Consider the following 23,735-nt stretch of genomic DNA (forward strand, 5'->3'; position numbering starts at 1 on the left):
GAACAACATAGGTAAACAAGTTTGATTGAAAAGACAACAGTTAGATGAAACAAAACAGCAGGTTATGCAAAGGTAGAAAAATATGCAAATAGAAAATGGGAAACAGTAAAGTCCCCAAGGAAAGAAACCATGTACAGAAGTTAGTAGTAAGCAGTTATGTTAAAAATGGCAGAATTAGCAAGAAACCAGGTTGGGTCAGGATAAAAGAGAAAAGAGGGAAAAACAGTAAAAGATAAAAAATAGCTGTTAGTGATTGGCCAGACTGAATCATTTTTAATAATTAATAATAAATTCAAAAACAACTGTGTCAGTATAAAGAAGCAAAGAAAACAAAACAAAGTTGTTTTATCAGCCATAAAAGAATTCAGGTGAACATTATAGGGTTCTTTTGCATTTAGCATCAACAAGTTTTTCAAACAGCAATATTGATTTACTGTTTGTTCATGTGTGTATCACGAGGCTGATTATGATAGATCTTGATTAAATACAAAAATATGAAATGGGTAAATAAAAAGAGAGATTTGCAAGAACTTGAGAGAGATCAACAAAACATAAAGTCAGACCAAGGTGCCAAGACACTTTGTTAACTACAGAACCAGAGCACAGTGTACATGTAAGAAGTATTTTCAAAGGGGTAGGATGTCTGGGACGAAGCCACCAAGAATCCATCAGAATCCAATATCATTATTCTGCTTACCATGGGATCCTGTCCGTAAGAACCCTTAAAGAGCCCTCAAAGCACATAAATCTATGGGATGTACATGTACGTAAGCGCAGAATTTCATGGTAAGCAGAACCATGAAATTGACCCCTGTATACAACTCAACATTTATAAACACGTATACGTACTAGAGCTGTTTGCATCTTGTAGTCAGGGAGATATTTTTAATTTTATATATAAATATTTTGTTTTATTTTTTATTTTTTATTTAATTTGTTTTTCAATTGTTATTTTATTTTGTTTATTTATTTAAACAATTGTTTATTTTTAATGTTATCATTATTACTTGTTACTGGCGCTCCAGTTGAATATATTTTATGCAAATGTATAAAATCACACCTTTTTCACGCCATCCCATTGAAGAGGTGATATTTCTCTGAAACATTTAGCATATCGCCAGGTAAAAGGTTTCCTGGATGTTTTGTTTCCGTTTTGTTGTATTGACATTCGGCAGTACTCCCAATCTTAACCAGTTCTCAAATAAGAATCTGATCGTTCATACATTCTTGCTCCCCCCCCCCCCCTTCCCAAGCTGAGACTGAATCCAGGAGCAATGGAGAATGGCTTAGATGCTGAGCCACATGGACGTAGAATCACCCAGGAGCCCACATCTCATCAGTGCGTCTGGATAAACATGCCTTTAGCATGTCCCTGCTTATTTAAAGGCAGTGGACACTATTGGTAATTACTCACAATAATTGTTAGCATAAAAACTCACTTGGTAACAAGCAATGGAGAGCTGTGGATAGTATAAAACATTGAGAAAAACGACTCCCTCTGAAGTAACATAGATTTTGAGAAAGAGGTATAAATTTGTGCAACATTCTCTTGCATCTTCGATGACTAATTGAGCCCAAATGTTCCCAGTGAGGATACTGGTGTTTGACATTTTCCAAATGTGTCTAGTGCCTTTAAGTTGCTTTCCTTGGTTCACGTGCAGTCAGCGGGTTTACCAAGTGCTCAGAAGATGAAGTGAAATTGAAGAGTGATGAGGAGTAGGGGCAAATTACACTGTAATTTGTCATGTTGAGAAGTAACGTGCAGTACAAGGCTTTTTAGTTTAGTGTTTTCTTGTTTCAACTCATTGCTTTTTTTTTTTTTTTTCATCTGTGGTGATTGACTGCAGTCACTTATGGGTGCTGTTGTACTTGCACAAGTCTCACTGCACAAGTGTTCATGTGTCTACAATCTAATTGAAATAACTAAGCAAATTTATTTTTATATCAGCGTACAAGGTGGCGTTTGTATTATTCTTTCTATTGTCTTCTCTTGTTTAGATTGTATGTCTTTGGTAGTTGTTTTAAATCAAACCCCAAAAATTGTACATAACATTGCCTGTTTTTTGAACTTCTATACAAAGAATTCATTGAATTGATTTGGACCTTCAAAATGTACTACATTTTCAGATGTGAAGAGGGACAGTCAGAAGTCATAATTTTAAACAGCCGCCTTTGTCTTCTTCTCTACTATGACTGTATAAGGTGTAATTTCATATACGTGTATGTGTTAATCGTTTGCTTGTCTTTGTATTGGTTTTGGAGAGCCTTTTCAAGATTTTTTTATTTTTTATGTTTGGTTTCTTCCTTTGTTTTATTTTGCAGTTTTGTCAACAGTTTTCTTGTTCAATTGCAATGGTTTAATGTTAACAAAAAGTAATAACTATAAGAATATTCGGGCGACTTTCTTTATACATTTTAGCAAGACTTCTGAATTAAAATATTATTTCTAAAAATCACAGGAAGTACTTGATACGATCAAACCCTTCATAAGCTCCGATTAAAATTGTCAATCAAAAGAAGAAATCCTGCTGCATACCCTCGATGCAAACAAAAGAAGATTAAAAAGTTAACATTTGCAATTACAGCGCAGTACAAGATTCTTACTATGATAAAGATAATTCTGCTAAATTATTTAATACATTTTAGCAAGACTTCTGAATTAAAATACTTTTGTATAAAAATCACATTATAGATATAAAAATCACAGCAAGTAATTGATAAGATCGACCCCTTTTACAAGCTCCAATTAAATTTTCCATTCCAAAAAAAAGAAATTCTGCTGCAAATAAAAAGATTACAAATAAAACACTTGCAATTACAGCGCTGCACAAGATTCCCACTAATGAACTGTTTTACATCACTCCCTCTTCACGGCCCCCATTACGTATCGTCAGTGACGTGGCGTCATTTCACACACATCAGACATGCTGGTACCAATTCATATGTGCAGACGCTGATGGCCGGCCCCAGCTAAATTAATGTCCGTTTCTCCCGTGCAGTGTTCTTACACGGTTCTTCTTACATGGCATGAGCATCTTGATCAAACTGCGCCTTTCTACTTCCTCCGATTGACCTGCCTGAATCTAGACAACTGAGCTGAGAGCTGAGTTGCAATTACTCCGTAATATACCTCACTTCACTTGAAATACCCAGTTCATCATTAACTTTTGTTCTAATTAAATTCAGTTTGAAAATGTCAATGTATGTACATATATAGTGCACAGTTAGGTGTCGAGGATATTTTCATTATCAGAAGTTATTTTAAGATAAATAATGAGCTCCCTAAAAAGCTGTCATCTTTCTATGACATAAACAACTATATTGATGTTTATATTTGGAAAACAGATGACGTGAATAAATAGTACTCTTTGAGGGAAAAAGGTATAAATTTCTCTGTAGGCCTAAATCAATTTGTACATGCAGGCGGTATCATTTGAAAACCCTAAATTTTGGAACATTAAATCCAAAAGCTTGGAAGCTCAAAATTTTACAGTACTGGACTTTGTTTTACAAGTACAGAATCAAAATGATTTGAACAAGAACTTGAGAGAAGATTTGTCTTATGGGTACAGAATTGATATTATTCATCCAGGCCTCCAATCCATGTACTTCACGGAGGCAACAAAGGCGATTGCCTCCATGCCCCCTGGTCATTGCCTTGGTGCCCTTGAAATGCTCCTCATAGGGTGCCCTTTACCAAGGCGAAAATGCCTTAGTGCCCTTGCCCTTTAAAAAACAAAGCATACAGGCCCGATTCATAAGACTCAAAGCCAACAATTTTCACAAACTTTGTAAAAATGTTTTGTGCGCGTCGGTCGGAGTGTAGCCTATACACGCATGTACACACATATTACGTGCTGTTACTAATAGCTATGAATTGCGTTCCGCGTAATTTACCATACCAGTAAATTCTCCAGTAGAACTTGGGTCAATAAACTCATGATCGGACAAGCCTGGTGATCTTTTGTTTTTCAGTTGAACTAAATACTTCACTACAAGTGCACTGTGCATCTTGATGGAATAGTGCCTTATAAATTTGAATTGTTAAATGTATATTTTGTTATGTTAATACCTGACCTTTACTGCTTGTAAAATAATCTGTTTGTTCATAAAATTTTTAAAGAAAGGAGCGAAATTGAAAGGGGGTGTATTTGAAGAAGACATCCACACAAATAGAGCGCCCAAATTGTTGGAATTTTTGTACAGCTACATATTTCGCAGCGAAAAAACCCTACCTCACAAATTGTTCATGTAAACAGTGTAGTTGTGTATAAAGTCTGTTTTTATGGTATTGTGTTTCAAGATTATTTTTTATTATTTTTTATGATACCAATACTTGACATTCCTGTATTTTTTTGTAAAATTCATTGGCTTATAACCATGTGAATTCAAGTGCACTGTGGTTCACCTGCATTTGTTTGTGATGACATGACAAGGATTGCAGTTTCAGCAAAACAGAATTTGTGTTTCATAGAACAGTTTAGTAAGCCATAACCAAATGAGCTGCTGAGGTTAATTTGCTTGATCATAATGAAGTAGCTAAAGTTTCAGCGCAAAAAAACCCCCAAGTATAAACCTCCTACTCTTATGTACCATTTTCCATTAAGTTTTAAATGGATTTGATTGCTACCTGTGCATGTTTTGAGACAATAGAATTAGTGCAAAAAAATAGTTAATGGCCTGACGTTTCGACCCTAGCAGAGCCTTTCTCGAAGGCTAAATGACTACACAACAAACATGAACAGGTAATTCTATTTTCTCACAATAGAATTAGCTGAACATTGCAAACTGCTTACCAACCAAAATGACCTTCATGTTATGGCATGTATGCAAACATAGTAAATGGCCTGACGTTTTGACCCTCGCGGAGTCTTTCTCAAAGTCTTTCTCAATTTAGCCATTGAGGGTTGAAACCTCAGGCCATTGACTTGAGTATGTTTTGTGTGACATTACAATTTGTCCAGTTTCACCCCTAAAGTTTATTTGTTATCACATTATTTTTTTTTACTCCTGAACAGTCACAAAACAAAACTTAACAAAGAAGTTGTCAAAAACTTGACAATAACAGACAATGAAGATATAGATAAAGAGAGCGACACATATAATTGCTGCAAAATAAATTGAACAACCTTCAAAGATTTTCCAAATAAAACCCCCTTGCAGTAATGTCATCAAACAATCTAATACTTTTTCAGGTTGAAATTGCTGTTCATGCATCATCTTTGCATAATTATGCATACTTATGCATCTTCTATGCATATTCATGCTTTCCTTCATATTCATGCATCTCCTTTGCATATTCAAGCATCATTGCATATTTATGCATCATTTTTGCATATTTATTCATATTAAGTGTATCTTTTGTGTAGTTTCACCTCATGAAGCGCAAGTAAACAACACATCTACAAGGGGGTAAATAAAAACAAGGCCAAGGCCGTGTCTGAAACTGCTATTTCGGCTACAGCTAGATCGCACGCATCTGCCTTTTCTTCCAAGACAGGCAGGCGCGATCTACATTGTAGCTGTGGCTGTAGTCGAAGTCACCGTTTCAGACATGTCTTACTCTGGGTTTGCAACCTGCTCTGCAACAATCGAGCACAGCAATAAATCATTACCAAGACAAAACAAAAAACACTGAATAGGAAAAACCAAAGTGAAAAAGAAAAGCCACACACTGGCGGGGTCGGCCATTTTGACTGTATGGAAACACTAGCACTCACTTGTTCATGAGTTTGGTCCTACTCGTTGATGTCTGTATCCTCATATTCTCAAGCTTCGCAGGGCTTGGAATAAAGCCAACATCTACCCCTTCTCGTACCAGTTTGCCGATCCACCAGTCATTGTTATATTTCTGGAACGAGTGGATAAAAACAATGGGAATTATGAGCAGCGTTCTTTCTTTCATTTAGTTTATTATGGTTTCGAAGCCAAGGACTCTCAGAAAAGTAAACTGTACTAGCTAAAGAACCCCATGGAGAGAAGACAACAAAGGAAGTTTCAGTTTTAGATGTGGAAGAACGAAGGACAAAGCAATGGTTAAGTGTCTTACTTAAGGACACAAGTGTCACGGCTGGGGATTCGAACCCACAATATGGACCAGTGAAAAAGCTGACAGACCAGTGAATTGATTAAATAGACGTGCTGGCCAGTCACTAAAAAAGTGAAGTGCAAACCCTGGTGAGCTGATGTCATTGCTTCGGGAGATCCTAATTTTGTCTTCCAACCAGATCGCCCGTTTGCAAAAAAACAAGATTAAATACTTATCCTCAAGCATGTTAAACCCTACAGCCAGAGGTACTATGTTTCAAATCTACTCAAGTGCTCTAGTAAAATTGTGACTCAACACCCAATTGGATATTAGATCAGAGCCCAGTTTCATGGCTATGCTTACCCTTAGCAAATTATCAATGCTTATAGAAGTAGGGCATCTTTCGCTTACAAAGCTAGAGCAGTAATTCGGTGCTTGCTCTGTACGAGAACAAATTTTGATCACAAGCGCAAAATTTGGTTAGCAGAGCCGAGAAAATGGGTCCTGTTTGCCTGGGAGTATAATTGGTTTGACTGTACAATACTGTAATGTACACTATCAAACTCGAGTAAAACCTGTTGGGAGGGTCTTACAAGCTACAGTGTACTTTGTGCTGTCACGGACATTACTTTTTATCATGCTGTCAAATTCTGTTTATAAACGATCATCGGAAAAGTTATTATATTTAAAGCCCTAAATTTGATAGTGATTTAATTTTCTTTATATCATAATATCAAACAAACCTCTTTGATATGAAGGAAGTCCTTAGTTTTAAATGAGATGGCATAGCCTTGCACTGGTGAATCGTCATCTATGGAGCCGTCGTACGCTACGTTCGTCCTAACAGCAAATGCCACTGGTTTTGTCTGTAAACAGGGAAAAAGTTTAGAATACAATTAATTGTTAGATCAAAAACATTCCAAGAAAAACACCAGTTTAATTTTATTTAGATGACATCATGTATTATGAAAGAAAAAAAAAAAAAAAAAAAAACAACAACAACAACAACAACAACAGATATCCATTGATATTGTGATGTTGAACTTGAACCCAAATCTTCTCTCTTCCATGGCAACAAATTCAGCTATGTATGGTACTGTACATGTACAATTGTACATGTACATGTACCTTACGCACACTGTATCTCCCTTGGGTCATACCATGGTCATACACTATGCATAATTACCTGAGGAGACAGAGCTTTATGCATGGCTACCTGACCATATGTGTACATATACATATGTTTTGATGTACAATGTAATGCTAATGTGGTCTGTATGGTACCCAGACTTGAGAGCCTAACTTTCAGAGTAAAGGGTCAGTTTTTCATCACATAATTACTTATTTGAGACACCATTTCCAGATCTGAATTACATGTACACGTGAATATGTCAAAGAAAATGTTGTTTATTTCCATGAGATTTGAGGCATTGCACAGTGAGGTATCAATTTATATTTGGTTTGCGGTAACACAATTTTTGAAAGCACATAATAACTTTGGTAAACATTTAGTACTGTCATGCAATCTTACCATAAGATTAAGACCATACTTTTCACTTCATGTGTTTTACAATGTGTATTATTTATGCACAAAACTCACAGCCCAAAGTAAAATTCAAAAATGATTACCAACATGCCTTTATCAAACTGAGAAACTCCAATTGATGAATACGGCAATAGTAGTTTTGATTCCCAGATCATAAAGGCTTTAAGCGCCACCATTATCATCATGTAGTATACCGCCCTCGAGTGATATATCAAAGACTTTCCCGATTAATCCAATTGCAACTGCTCAAACACTGCGCGCATTTCATACCTCGCACAATACGAGTAAACAGGTTGCTACTAATAACTCTCATCCTAAATCTTATTAGCCTAACATCGAGGACTACCAAACCTGAGCATCAACCCTTGGTGTACAATAATCTTTCAGGGGTTTTCTAATACCCGTCTACATGATACATGTTGTGATGGCTTAATGCCCTAGGCGTGCATCCGAGAGTCCGCTGCGCCTGTGTGAATGATGGGGCTAATGCTGTTATGAGGCAGACGTGGTGGTAAACCCAGCGCTCAAGTTGAAAATCCAACAAGGCCCGAGACGGAGATTGGAAATGGCAGTATCGTTTGACGTTTGTAGCCTCATTTGCATAATTGGCCGATCCGGGGGAATACGCGCTTGTAAACAAACAAGTATATGGTATTGCTGGCCGACAACTGTTCGGGAATCATATGCTGATTCTAATTTAGAGATGTAGGACATGTGTTTGTGACAATATCTAACTAACAGAAACAGGTCAATTCAAGTTATGTACTGCACAATGTTTAGAAGAAAAACAAAATACAATATGTTGAAGTTAACTTCATTCTTAAAACTGAACAGAATTTTAAATTACACAACATCTTGAGTAATTGACAGTTTGTGACCACGGGTCGATTTCACAAAGGTAGTCCTAACTTAGGACTAGTCCTAAGCAATACTAAGAGATAGGACCAGTCCTAACTTAGGACTAGTCCTAAGCAATACTAAGAGATAGGACTGGTCCTAAGTTAGGACCAGTAACTCATCCTAACTTAGGACTGGTCCTATCTCTTAGCATTGCCTAGGACTAGTCCTAAGTTAGGACTACCTTTGTGAAATCGACCCCAGGGCCAAAAAAAGCCTGTACATGTAAGCACAAAAACTTGCTAAGCACAAACAAGTATTGCTTTTAACATAAACAGGTAACCAGCCAAAATTACATCAAGTTTACATTGTTGTGACTGGTGCCCCACTCATTTTTGCTTAGCAAAGAAGCAGTATTTTCTGCTATACAGCTTTATGAAATTGGGCCCTGGTACTCATCAAAGTGAAAAACACAATTAGGAAAAATGTAGACTAAATTTATTAGGCTAAACTTATTAGCTTACAGAATCTATGAAACTGGGTCGCTTTCCTTTATGAAAAAAACCCACCCCAATTCTAACTAAGGACTCCTCCAATTGACAACACTGAGTCCACCCAGGATTTACATTGCCTTTGTTAAAGGAACATGTTGCCTTGGATCGGTCGAGTTGGTCTTTGAAAAGCGTTTGTAACCGTTTGTTATATAATGCATATGGTTAGAAAGATGTTTGAAAAGTAGAACACAATAATCCACACACACATTTGCCTCGAAATGGCATAGTTTTCCTTTTACTTTGCGAACTAAGCTGTTGGCCATTTATGAACGTCAAACATTTTACTCCCATAAATGGCCGACCGTGTTTGTCGACAAAGTAAAAGGAAAACCACGCAATTTCGAGTGATACTTGTGTGGATCATTATATTCTACTTTTAATATATCCTTCTAATCATATGCATTCTATAACAAACGGTTACATACGCTTTTCAAAAGACCAACTCAACTGATCCAAGGCAACGTGTTCCTTTAAGTGGCCAGACTAACATAAGCTCTAAGATGAACCTCAGAGAAGAACATTCTCTGTTTTGGATGAGTGAAATTAAAAATCACACAGAGTATTACAGCCTAAACAGTCTACCCCAGAGGAAACATTCCAAGCACTTAGCTAAATTGGTTTTAGTTATTAGCAAAATGTTTTTATTACAGACCTTAAACCTTGCAATGAAAAACCACATCCTCAGGCTAGGTGGGCTTGAACTATATCTAAAAGCATGATTTAATAATAATATATACACACCATGTATCTTGCACTGGTAATACTGTATCAGACAGAAAACATAGTCTTGGGGAATAATCCCCCACACTAGAAAGGTTTCATATAGTAAAACCACATACATTAAAATTGTCTCAGTGTCGGTCGCGGTGATCCCCACACCCGAAAAAGAGATATTTGTACATGTACAAGGTAAAAGCCCGGTTCATCCTTTCTGCGAAGTCAATTGCAAAGGCATTTTTTTTACATCAAAGCTCTGTTGTTGCATAAGTTTATCACATTTCAACTGATGCTAAATATTTGTTGCGAATTCGTGACATCAAAATTTGTATCACATTCGCATTAACACTCGGATTGACATTAACATTTGCATTCACATTCGCATGAAGTATGAACGGGGCTTCAGTGAAAACGGCTGAGTTGACAGGAATCAAGAACATACACTACAAGGACAGGTCATGAGTTCAACTCCCGCCATTTTTCATTTGCGTTGGCATGCGGTAAATGCATTAAGAGGTTTCATTAGCTTCAACGGCCCAATGTGTGATCCCCTACAGGGGATAATATCATATGTAGGTCAGTGCTGAGGTGATCATGTGTGGACAAGGCCAATAACCATAGCATACACTTGATCCAATCTCACTGGCCTGATGGACTTCAAGCAATCTACTCGGATTGACCCACAAGAAAACTAGGGCCAATTTCACAGTGATCTTCGGCTGAACCCAAATTATTGAACAAATTCACTTGCTCGGTCGAATCGTGCAGCAAACCAGTCACTATTGATAAAATGCACAGTGGGTTTTCAAAGTTACTGTTTTTAAAAAGTAAAAAGCAGAGCTGGTAATTCTGTTTTTATCAAGGCACAAATTTCACGCTAAGCACATTTTTGTGCTTAGCAGCTCTATGAAATTGGGCCCTGGTTGATCAGGGCTAGTGGGATAATGCCAAGATCCACTTTACTATAGTATAAAGATGATAATATTGTAAGCTTTATGTGTATTCAATCGATGGATACAAGATTATGGATGAGCAGGTATAAGCGTGGGAATTATGAACACGCACTCAAGGGGCTCGCTGGCTGTTTTCTTAATTACTGCTTGCTGTGGCTTGATTTGAAGGGCTATCAACCAACGCGCACAAGCTATCCCACATTTGGATACACTGTACAGAGGTACTTTGATCTAACAGATATTCTACATGTACATATACATGTATGTGGGATTTGAAGCATTACAGGGTGAGGTATCAAGATATGGTAATATCAATATTTATTCTATGATTGTAAATCCTTCATCTTTTCTCAATAGCTGTGGATTTATCTTCCAACTATATGGCATATTGATTCTTTATGGCATATTGATTCTTTATGGCAAGATTCTTTTGGAATCAGTTAAGATTCTTTTTCCATTTCAAGGGTGCCAGGCCTTGAAACAAACAACGATGACAAAAGCAATTGTGGTGCACTGTGCTTTTGCTGTGTGCGCCCTTTGCAAGGTTCCAGTATAATGTCAATTTTTCCTCATTGAAAAGACTCTTTTTTTACTATAGATCAAATCGATGAAACAAAATTGGTAGCGCCCTCTATTGAAAATTACCAACTGCGGTGTCTTTTTGTGCGCAATCTAGGCATTAAAGACACCACAGCAAATGGCGCGATGCTCCAACACGCCTGGTGCGCGTCGGATTGGTCTATAGGACAATTTTTGTGCCCCTTCAAGAGGGAACTTCACGACCTGTGCAGCAATGTATCAAAGCCAATAGTTTGAGCTTTCCACTAAGCATGGATGGATGCTTACAATTCTGAACGCTCAGTTTCAAAATACTGTCATGATCCATTGGAATATATTTTAAACCAATCAATCAGTACCATGAGAAGAAGAATATCAAACAACTTTTGAAATTTTGCATCGGGGATAAAAAATATTAATTTTGGTTTTACCCATTTACACCGATGTGTGTTAAAAGCAGTGGACACTATTGGTAATTACTCAAAATAATTGTTAGCCTAAAACCCTTCTTGGTGATGAGTAATGGGGAGAGGTTGATAGTATAAAACATTGTGAGAAACAGCTCCCTACGAAGTGCCATAGTTTTTGAGAAAGAGGTAATTTCCCACGAATTTGATTTTGAGACGTCAGATTTAGAACTTGAGGTCTCAAAATCAACCATCTAAACACACACAACTTTGTGTGACAAGGGTGTTTTTTTTCTTTCATTATTATCTCGCAACTTCGATGACCGATTGAGCTCAAATTTTCACAGGTTAGTTATTTTATGCAAATGTTGAGATGCACCAACTGTGAAGGCTAGTCTTTGACAATTACCAATAGTGTCCACTGCCTTTAACACTATATGTGTATACTCAGTACTTTCCCGAGCTTTGAACTACTCGGATGAGATTGAAACCCACAACCTTTGCAATTCTAGAGCAGTGTCTTACCAACTAGACCACCGAGAATGCCCAGTAGCTAGAGGCAGTTCGAATCCTATATTTTATTTTTATTTTGAACTTTCAAGTATGAGTATTTGATCTTAATCAAACAAAGATCTCTTACAGAAGACTTTTGCTCAAGTGACCGCAGTAATTTCTCCCCAGTAAGCAAAACAAACAACAGATTTTAGAGTGGTTCAGCACAACCTTGCGAGTGCCGCATTTTCCGATGGAATATTTGAGCCATACTTTAGATGAAGAGCATATTCAATGGAGCGAAGGCCAAGGACGGGTCAAAAGATACAGTTAATTAATTCTTGTTTTACTGAAAAGAATATCGCAACGTTTATAATCAGACAATTACAACGAATGTATGGTACATGGTCACGCAATAAAAGGCAGTACACAGTCAGGCATTTTATTTTGAGTACTTTAGGACTATTCACTTTTTATGGCTGATCGTTCACTAACAGTTTTGTATGAGGGAACTGTACCATCGTACGCACAATGATACATTTTGAAACACTACAAGGTAACTCTGCATGCATTTGCTCAACCACTCAAAACCTGACAAGTTAAAAGTTACCCCCGAACAAAGATATTGACAATATAGGGCTAGATAGCTCAGTTGGTAGAGCGCCAGCACGTTAATCCGAGGGTCGTTGGTTCGAATCCCACTCTAGTCAATTCTTTGTTCAACCCCAAAAATCAAGTTAAAAGTTAAAGACACTGGACACTATTGGTAATTATCAAAGACTGGTCTTCACAGTTGGTTTATCTCAACATATACATAAAATAACAAACCTGTGAAAATTTGAGCTCAATCGGTCGTCGAAGTTGCGAGATATTAATGGGAAAAAAACACCCTTGTCGCACCATGGTCACACGAAGTTGTGTGCTTTTAGATGCTTGATTTCTAGACCTCAAATTCTAAATCTGAGGTCTCAAAATCAAATTCGTGGAAAATTACTTTTTTCTCGAAAACTACATTACTTCAGAGGGAGCTGTTTATCACAATGTTTTATACTATCAACCTCTCCCCATTACTCGTAATCAAGAAAGGTTTTATGGTAATAATTATTTTGAGTAATTACCAATAGTGTCCACTGCCTTTAAGGTTTGGTTCTGAATGTTGAGTCTTAGGTTACTTTCAAAAGTTAAAGGAACACGTTGCCTTGGATCGGACGAGTTGGTCAAAACAAAAGCGTTTGTAACCGTTTTTTATAAAATGCATATGGTTGGAAAGATGTTTTAAAAGTAGAATACAATGATCCACACAAGTTTGCCTCGAAATTGCATGGTTTTCCTTCTACTGTGCGAACTAACATGGTCGGCCATTTATGGGAGTCAAAATTTTGACCCCCATAAATGGCCGACGTGTTAGTCGACAAGGTTAAAGGAAAACCACGCAATTTTGAGGCATGTTTGTGTGGATCATTGTATTCTACTTTTACAACATCTTTCTACCCATATGCATTTTATAAAAAAACGGTTACAAACGCTTTTCAAAGACCAACTCAACCGATCCAAGGCAACGTGTTCCTTTAACGCCAACCTCCAATTTTAAGTCATTCTCATTTGTGGTTTTGACCAGTTGCCTTACCAAGAGCAGCAGTACATGGCTCATTCTATGAAAAGCTACACCACCCGTCAAAACCTACAAATGTAGTTGATTGGATGCGACTGCCAGAGTAGTTGTCCTTTTTGTACCTTACAACTTGTTATTTTTACAGAACCAGAAACAGTTTGTGCTATCCGGAAAACAGTGGCAAACATAATTCACAAAATTTACTTACAGCTACGTGTACGCAAATACAAATGAATGCCTTGGTGTTCATGGAATGTATTTATAGAGCATCACATGAAGGAGTGACATTCATGGTTTTCCTTCCATTTACAAGAAATGTACTTGTGAAATAAAACATAAAACGATGTTGATAAAATTCTGAAGAGAATTTGCTTTCAGTGGCACAATAGATATGTACAGGCTATGAGGTTTCTCAAGAGATGGAATAGTAAGAATAAATGCCGTTGGTGTGAGACTAGATTGGAGTTATTGATCTCTACGTATATGAGTCAGAGTGGATCTCACTTAAAGGTGTGATAAATGAAGCATCCAATCACTATTGGGTCAACTTCTTCCGGTCCTACTGTGTGATAATGTACAAGCATACGCGTGTAATATAGAGTCCCTTTTCCAAACCACGGTTTGGCCTTGTCCTTGGGCTCAGGTACAGTCCACTGATTCAAAGTCCTGTACTAAAAGTGTACACTTTCAAATGTACCGTTGGAGCCCAAGTCAAAGCCTAAACCAAATCCTAAACCCAGGCCATGTTTTTGTAAAAACAATACTCTCAAAGCATGTATGCTACGGCTTGCAACCTGCAAATTAAGCCATGAAGATTGTTCAACCGCCTTAATGGATAATACTTTGTACAAGTTTGTCTACACTAATCAAGCAAGTAAAAACTTGAACTGGTTACTGTGATTCAGAAAGTCGTTATAGTAAGGGAATAAATATGTGCTTTGCCGGTTTTAAACACTCTGTTTAATACCGGTAGCAGTCTAGATGTGATAATTACCCGAGCCGGAGGTGAGGGTATGTCAGCATCCAGACTGTAACCGGTATTAAACAGAGTGTTTAACACCGGCCAAGCACATTTTTATTCCAATTCATAAATACCTTTTCATCAAAACTTTTTGGTCCAAAATTATAATAATTGTTCAATGTTTGTTTTTTTTACAAAACACCCCTCCAGCTATGAAATGGTGAGGCCCTGGTGAAAACTCCGAAAACTCCTTATAGGGAGATTGGCGTGCGTGTCGCGAGTATCACGTGATGTGGCCCAGGTGTTCCAGCCGTTGCTCTTGACCAATAGGAATGAATAAACTGTCTTATAAGCACAGGTGCTAGCTCGCTAGTCACGCCCATGTTTAAACACTTTTTACTGGTGTAATATCATCCATTTAAACACCCCCACTTGATGCCCAAACGACCAATCAGAATGGATAAACTGTCTTACGTATTTATGTATATATATTCAAAGGTACATGGTGTACATGTAAGTGTGTGCAGAGTACATATTGTAGTATTCACTCTACAGGTACAGTAAATGTAAGTAGATTGTCGTAGACACTGAATCTACTGGGCGTATATGAAATATTAAAAAATATTGTATCTATTCAGTTCTGAATAGGCTAAGCATATTTTCTGGAATGTGCACAACTTAGTGTTTTTTTTTTCTTTTCTTAAAAAGTATTTGGATGTTTCACTAAATTGGCTCTCCAAACAAATCAGGCATGATATGGAGTGCGTTTTGGCGACCCCAACCAAAAACTGTTTCTGACGTCATAACCAATACGGTAACCGAGCTCACAACTCGGTTATCGTTCAGTCTGAACAGCAGAACCAACGACCAACAACCGAAACAGCTTTTGGTTGGGGTCGCCAAAACGCACTCATGATGTGAACCAGATCAGGCATTACTATTCATTCAATCCATGTAGGACTACAATACACACACATAATGGAGATCTCTGTGGTTTATTCCGATATTCACAGACATCATCATGACAATTCCACTTCCACAAGTCCTCAAATGCAACTCCATTCAATTTCAATAATTTCATAATGCTATTTCCTCACGTACAAGTTTACCAGAAAAAATGAGTACCTCAAAAACTGCGAGCACTCATTCATAAAAAATTTTCTCCATCGGTGCTCCCAACAAAAACGAGATCGTGAAGGGCTCAAGCCCGATGCTTATTTGATTACATGTGCCGTTCTTAATTCACCCGGCACACGTTGTCGCATCAGTGCGCGCATATTAGTCTTACTTGACGTTCGTTTTAATTTTTCTTCTTGATGGTGGTTTTTCTCCCCCAAGGTTACGGTAATAGAGTACATGTGGCTCATGGGACAGGCCAAGGATATTGGGGAATTTAACATGGCGGAAGAGGATGACATAGTGACAGTTCAGATTGCAATGTGACGATGCCGCACCTGTTCGCTCCATGCTCAAAGTAATTAATCAATCTAAGATATTTCGCTGTCTGCTGATTACTGTAAACATGTAATGTAGATTTTAAGTACAGCAATTTATCAATTTGAGGTTTGTAAGATTGTAAAAGACGCTAAATATTTCTTAGAAGTAGGGTCTACACCTCACACTTTTATTTATTTATTTGAACACACTCAGCACAATTAGTGTCAATGAGAGGTTGAATAGGAAACAAGAAAACAAGTTTTAGATGTGGGAGGAAACCCCAAATCATATTAGGAATTAAAACCCAGGCCACATGCAAGGCTCCGGTCTGAGGTCAACCAGGGTTCACAAAGGTGAAAGGTGGGGGAAAGAAACCAGTGAGCAAACCGGATCCCCAGGAGAAGACATGGCTATAAAAAGCTTTTGATTTATACCAAAAATGTCTTCTCATTTGCTCTTATCAATAAATGGTTAGCAAGTATATAAATTGTGCAAAAACACCAGTAAGTCATGTGCACACATTATATATGTTTAATGACCAGGTAATCCCCATTGGTTTTGTACATGAGACTTGTTTTGTACAAAAGTGATGTAAGTATTTCCTCACCGTTTACAAAACCTGGATCCTTTTTTAAGAGCCCTTAGTTTAAATGGGTAGAACCCCCATCCCCCATGTAGCCGTAGGTAAATTATAAATACCAAATATTGAATTTTAAAGAGGGTGTTTAGAACAAGATTTTGATGTGTATACAGGATTGAGGTTATGCATGAAGTCAAACTTCAGCAAAAGTTGTAAGATAAGAAGATTCCTTCCCATAGAAGTTGGAAGTTTGGTTCATGTTAGGAGCTGACAAATAACATCTCATTCCGGGGAAAGTTTAATTTTAACACGATAAGCACTCATTGTGTTGAATTAAGTTTGATTTTTACCTACCACCCCTTTTGCCGCAGCAAGGTTGCTCTGGGCAAAAATGTGCAAAGAGTGGCCACCAAACCGCAACATACAGTAAATGTACATGTAGCCCACGTACTTCATCTGCTAAATGGAAGGGAAAGCATTGAGTCTGTTCTTGAAATAAAGAAGACAAGCCCTTGAACCCAAGTAAGCCGTTTTGGGACAAGGCTTGATTTTCGCTGAACTTGCATGCACTGAGTAAAGGTATGTTGCTTTTTAGTAAAGGGCTGATTTATTCTAGAGGTGATATTCCCTACGGAAGACTATTCTGACTTACCCTGGCTTTCTCAAGCTGAGCGAGGGCTTGCCTCTCCGTCTCCCGTCTGATTGCCTCTCGCTCCTCATCCAGTGAGAGGTCAGAATCTGACGGCCGGCCATAGTTTGAGTCTTCTGAACCCTGCAGCAACAAGGAAAAAACAAAGAAGAAGAAAGATGAAGCAATAATCAAGATGAAAAATTGTAAATGACCTGTGTTCCCTCGCCACTGTATTTTGCAATGCCAACTTTAACTGGCTCCACTGATTACCTGAAGCATGCATTCGACTAGTTTTGCGATGATGTTTTATGCAAGAAGAGAAACTTGGCTTTCACCAGGCATGATATCAAGGATTTAGAAAGTAAGATTTAATTTTTTTAGTACAAGGGCTAATCTACATGTACATGGACACATGGTGTAGACTCTAATTGACATTTCAGGCTATTCAATCACATTTTTGCAGATTTTTCCTGCGTCAAATAAATTGAAAACAGACTTTTAAAAGTAGGAGGAAAATTATGCCCGTTTCACATACATTCCTTAATGAGTCGGCTTTCTCAGATGAAGATCTATCATGTTTTTGTAAAACTACAAACAACCATATGCTTTGGAGACGGAAGAGGCGAAAACTTAAGCCATGCAACAAATACGCAGACATGTGAGGCAATGACTTACCAACAGAATTGTGTATGTTTTCAAATATATCAAACCTAAGCCAGGCATACATTATACAGGCCTCGAAACAACCCTTGGCACCAACAGCAATTTCCGTAGTGCCCAGTGCTTTGCAACGTTCCAATACAAATTTGTACATGTACATACAAGTGACACTAACCAGAGACAAATTGCTGCGGCTCTTTCAGAGTGAAGGTCAAGGCCTGTATACATGTTTATATATACAAAAACATCAACTAGACAAAACCACTGTTAAGACTGGAAACAATGAGAAATAATAACTTCATTTTTAATTATCAGATACCAGAAAGAGACAAGCCCCTTGCAATGAAAATCTACATACCTCACATGCATCTATTCTTTGGAAAGGGTACGTGTACATGATCAAACATGTTGGTCAGCAATGAATTTACTACTGGTATTGTACACATGCCGGACGACATTCAACTATGGCATACCACACACTGGTCATGGCCATTCACATATTTTCCAACCAATAACTGGAAAAATCAATATCCAGACTCTATCGAGCCTTTTCAACCATAATATATTTACAGGTGGATCCACGTATCATGAATATTCAATTAATCATTACGTCAGAGTTAAGCGTGATCGACTCATTCCAAAAACCTGGGATTATAATGAGCCACTGCAACCACATGTTGGTCAAATCCCGGTTTCAATTATGTACCTGATACATTTATAAATACTGTTCTCTTTGAACACATTAAAACACAGCTCTTCTCATTATCTTTGAGACAGATTTTCATGCAGCAGGAATTTTTCCAACGATTTTAAGAAAATTAATCACAAATGTCAACTTAAAACAACAAAATGGTTGGTATTCTGTTAAAGAAAGATTAAAAGCAACAAAAACATATTCATCAATGTCAAAACAAACTTAAAAATGTACTTTAAAAAAAAAATATTTAAAAAAATAGTATGAGGAGAAGACGCTTAGACTTGTTAGGTGAAATGAAATTTGTTCAATAAAAACAATGACCCAGTTCCAGATATTTTGTAAGCCTCTGATGCACACAGGAAAATTAACACATCGGCAACAAAAGATAAAAATGGAATCATTCAATTGTTTTCCTAAATAAAGTGGTCCCTCATTCAATAATATGTTGACCGTGTTTACAATATAGCCTAATATTTCCCCCCAAAAAACAACAGAATTGTGACTCTCTCTCTTGATATTTTCCCTTTTTTCCAAACACTGATGAAGCATCTCTCTTAACACGTCTTCTGAATTTGTCCTTGCAGTGGAATGTGATAACAAGCCAAGGCGAGATTCAGAGTAAAGATGACGTCAACTTACTCCTTTCCAGTGCCACTCAACGACATGTTTACCCTGACCATTAATGTAGGTACATGTACTACTATCATAAACAAAGGGCTTCAAACAAAACCCTTAAGTTGGCAACACATACTCAATCAATGACCAATTATTTTTGGACTCCAGACGGACAAACCACTCGAGATGTTCTAAAATATTAGTGTAATTTGATGTTAAAATGTTCAATGATAATAACTTTTTTGAAACAAACTGCAGCGAACGATTTCCCTCGTATAGCAGAGCAAAATGTTACACAAAATAAATAAACAAATAATAATAATAGCTCTTATATAGCGCATTTCACAATAACCGTATCAATGCCCTTTACATTAGTGCTTCAGTTCTACTCAACAAATGTTTCAGTTTCTACTCCAAAATCACCATTTGCTACACAATATTTGCATTTATCAGTGTGTACAAAATATGTTCAGTCAAAAAAAGAATTGCTATGCAAATATGTATGCTGGACAAAATCGTTTTATTCTGATCTTTATGGCATAAATGCAGTCATTGTTAATGGCCACATATTTCAACCTGGCAGAGTCAAAATGACAGCAAAACACACGACAAGCAAGTAAGGGTAACAGAAGCAGTCAGCTGGAGAAAAAAGTGGCAAATAGTGAAACTGTTTCAGAGTGGAAATACTACCTGCTCTCTGCCTTTAATTACACTCTTCAAAAATGGAAGCTCTAAAGAAAATTACTACATAATGTGTACACAACCTCATCAGCATTAACTGTTAAGTTCTTGATTCCCTTTGTGGGTGGATATAAAACGTACATGTTCAGGTACTGTACATGTACACATATAATCATAGAGAAAGGGCCATGATATGATAAACCCACCACATCAACTCAGTAACATGCACGCACATCCGCACATAAATGTGTACCGGTTTGTGATTTATCAGAAAAGATGCAGCTCCTCTGGTGATCAATTTCCCTTCCTCTCTTAACGACTGTCAAGTGTTAGTCTGTTTACAAGGCTAAGGCCTATAAAATATACTCATCATTATAAAAGAACATATATGTGCACATGTATTACACATTTTGTTTTTAACTGTCACCTTTTCGCACTTGGAAATTTACAGTTAAAACAACCCAACTTGGTCCTACTTGTTTTATTGGTGACATTAAGAACAAATCAGAGATCAGGGGTCGATTTCACAAAGAATTAGGACTAGTCGTAGCAGATATATAATAAAAAAACATGGCTAGTCCTAAGTTAGGACGAGTAACTCATCCTAACACGAGATAAGACTAGTCCTAACTCTTTGTGAAATCCACCCCTGGTTGAATTCGTTTGGACCATAAAGACTGCTGTACTGCCAGATCACAAGAGGAAAAGAAGCGGACAACAAAACTGCCTATAAATGTACCTCATGAATGACAGACAACTGATAACAAAAACAATAGATTACATTGTACATAAAATCTACACATTCAAATACATATTCCTAAGAAGAGAGTATCTCAGCAAATACATTTATTTCACATCAAGATCTCAGTTCCAAAAAAAAGAGAAATATGGATAACCCATCTGAAGTACTACTTAGTCATTTATTTAATTGGTTCTCTATCAATATCAGATCAGACATGCTCGTGCTCAACAGTCTTTTCTCCACCTACAGCCCATCTTAAAGCCCAACCTGGCACAGCCACTGCTGAAATTCAGCCGATTTTGTTTTTTTCTTGATCGGTAAATTGATTCCCCATGCACGCATTGCTGACGTCAGCCGCACTGGATTTGTTGTGCGTCCAAAAACATGGTAAATTAACGAGAGATCATCTGGCAGTAGACAAGGGCCTCTCTCCTGAATGAAGGTTAGAGTAGGATGAGACTTAAAGGCACTGGACATTATTGATAATTACTCAAAATAATTGTTAACATAAAAACTTACTCGGCTAAAGTACGAGCAACGGGGAACTAATGACGATAGTATAAAACATTATGCGATACGGCTCCCTCTGAAGTAGTTTTGGAGAAAGAGGTTATTTCATACTCAAATATTAAAAGGCTTCAGGCCTGAAGTCTTTATTATATATATATATTTAGGCATCTGAAAGCACACACATTTGTGAAACAAGGGTAATTTTTCTTTCATTATCTCTTGACCAATTGAGTCAAAATCTTCACCGATTTGTTATTTTATAATGCATACATGTATGTTGGGATACACCATCTAAGAACAATTTGACAATTACCAGTGTCCAGTGCCTTTAATTACATATCTTTGCATCATCAAGATTCATGCAAAGGCAAGCTAAACTCTTTACAAATCAGATTTGCTCTCACTGCTCTGAAACTCTATTTTATAAAAATCCTTCCAAAGGGGATGCTTTGATTATCAAAATCGAGGTCGTGTAGGTTTTATGGCTTGACTCCTAAATTTAAAATAAATTATATATCTGACATTGTTGGATCAAACACCAAGGCAATCTGATGTGAGTTGATCTTGTATTGCTCTTTGTGTAGAGCACTTTCTGCTTTCTGTGTGGCTGCAAAATCGACCAGAAATTATCCGACTGTAGAAAAATGATGCTGGTGAAATTGTCCAGCAAATGATGTGTTTTACAAATTAAGGGGATATTCTGCAAGGTGTTTTAAAAGCATCAGGAAGGCTTTGAAGACATTTAGAACTAACTTTCCTTAAAATGGCTACAGAAAATTATCTTTTCACACTAGGTATGATTGTCATTAAGTTTAACCCAGGTACCAAAGTTGACCCTTGGAAAACAAAGTAGGAATATTTTATCAACTACAAGGACACATGGTGGTGTAGGCTTTAATAGAATTTTCAGGCTAATAAAGCATGTTTTTTTTTCCTTATATTTCCAAGGGCAAACAAATCGGAAATCAGACAAGGCTAACAAGGAAGAATATCATACCTGCTTTAATCTTAGATGTTTGGGTTATTACATTAAGAACCACAGCAGGGAACAATCTCATCCAGCCCCTTTGCACAGCAAAATACTTGGACTGATCATTTTATTTTTCTCACACTGAATGCTGAAGAGTTGGCAAATGGTGATTATTTTTTTGAAATTTTGAGTAGCAGTTTGCTGAGCTACATGTATAGGAGTGAAATCATGCGCTGCACAGAACAAATAGAAATGTGTCTTTATATTTGCATTGCTGTAACAACAATGTAATGTAGATTACTTCCAACGTCCAATTTTCTATGTCACTGTCAGAGGTTGCCTTTTTTTTCTTTTTCTAGTTGATGGATGCAGTGATAATTCCCTTCGATTGAGTCCCAAATCCCAATCACTTCCCATGACATTGTTTATTGTTCAAAGAAAGACGAACAAAAGAATATTTGTTTGGTTAAAACAAAAGCAATCGTTTGGCGTGGCCTTGGATCATCCAGTGCCTATTATAGGGCCGTCCCTGTGTACCAACGTCATACACACTATTCATCCGATGGAATTACATGAGAACCAAGGCCTTAGTTGCTTCATTAAACCGCCTGGAATTATGGATTTTATTCTACGAGACCTGAATTGAGAGATAGAAATGGCGAGAGAGAGAGGGGGAAAAAACAGCGCTTTACAAGCACATTCTAATGCTGGGACCTGACACTATTAATACATAAGGAAATTGCATATAGATACTAAATGAGTGCCTAGTTTCCAAGACTAAACAACTTGGTTTTCCTGGCATTGCTTCTTAAAAATTGCTGAAGGGGGGGGGGGGGGGTGGTACTAGTATCAATGGAGTCATGCTATGTACATATGTACAAATAGGCATGAACTTCCATTTCAGATATCTTACCTTAAAGGGTAGGACGGTATTTGGTAACCACTGTTCAAAGGATTTTGATAGTATAAATCATTTAAAATGGTTGCGGAAATATATTTATACGTTTTTGCATGCGCCAACAGGTACAGCTACTGTGATGGCTGGAGGCAATAGTATACAAATATTGACTGCTTCGAGTGCTATGGTTAAAACTATGACTCCCGAGGTGATCCACGGAGCGTTCTATTTTCCCGAGGCGAAGCCGAGGGAAAATAGAACGCTCCGGGGATCACCGAGGGAGTCATAGTTTTTAACCATTGCACGGGTAAAAGCAGTCAATATTTGTTTTATAACACCCCAAACATTTCTAAAACCTGTATTATTATTATTAAGTTACAGACCTGAATGCTACAATCCACGGACGACGCGAACACAGATTGCAAACACTTTTACCTACTGTGTTGCATGTAGTGTCGGACAATCCGAAATGGTTACAGACTATTAATTTATCATCCTCGTACACGCAACGGACGTCTGGGTACTGCACGCCGTGGGCTAGTCTGTCGGACTAGCGCACGGCGCCATGTGCTAGTCTTCGGACTAGCGCATGGCAAATCGACGCTCTATCACACGGCCGTCGTCTAGCAAAACTAAGACATGTCATGTG

The 23,735-nt window shown here is 37.5% G+C and overlaps 1 protein-coding gene across 4 annotated transcripts in view; it reads right to left on the reverse strand.

Moving 5' to 3' along the window:
- LOC139940140 (voltage-dependent L-type calcium channel subunit beta-1-like) overlaps positions 1–23,735 on the reverse strand; it is a 103,435-nt gene that overhangs the window by 26,021 nt on the left and 53,679 nt on the right. For all 4 annotated transcript variants that reach the window (XM_071936396.1, XM_071936395.1, XM_071936398.1 and 1 more), the window contains 3 exons: positions 17,335–17,454; positions 6,772–6,894; positions 5,721–5,851 (listed from right to left, as the gene is read on the reverse strand). In XM_071936396.1, the coding sequence (XP_071792497.1) occupies positions 5,721–5,851; positions 6,772–6,894; positions 17,335–17,454 (374 nt within the window). The remainder of the gene's footprint in view (positions 1–5,720; positions 5,852–6,771; positions 6,895–17,334; positions 17,455–23,735) is intronic.

Source organism: Asterias amurensis, chromosome 7 (assembly GCF_032118995.1).
Source record: "Asterias amurensis chromosome 7, ASM3211899v1".
In the NCBI taxonomy this organism is placed as follows: domain Eukaryota; kingdom Metazoa; phylum Echinodermata; class Asteroidea; order Forcipulatida; family Asteriidae; genus Asterias; species Asterias amurensis.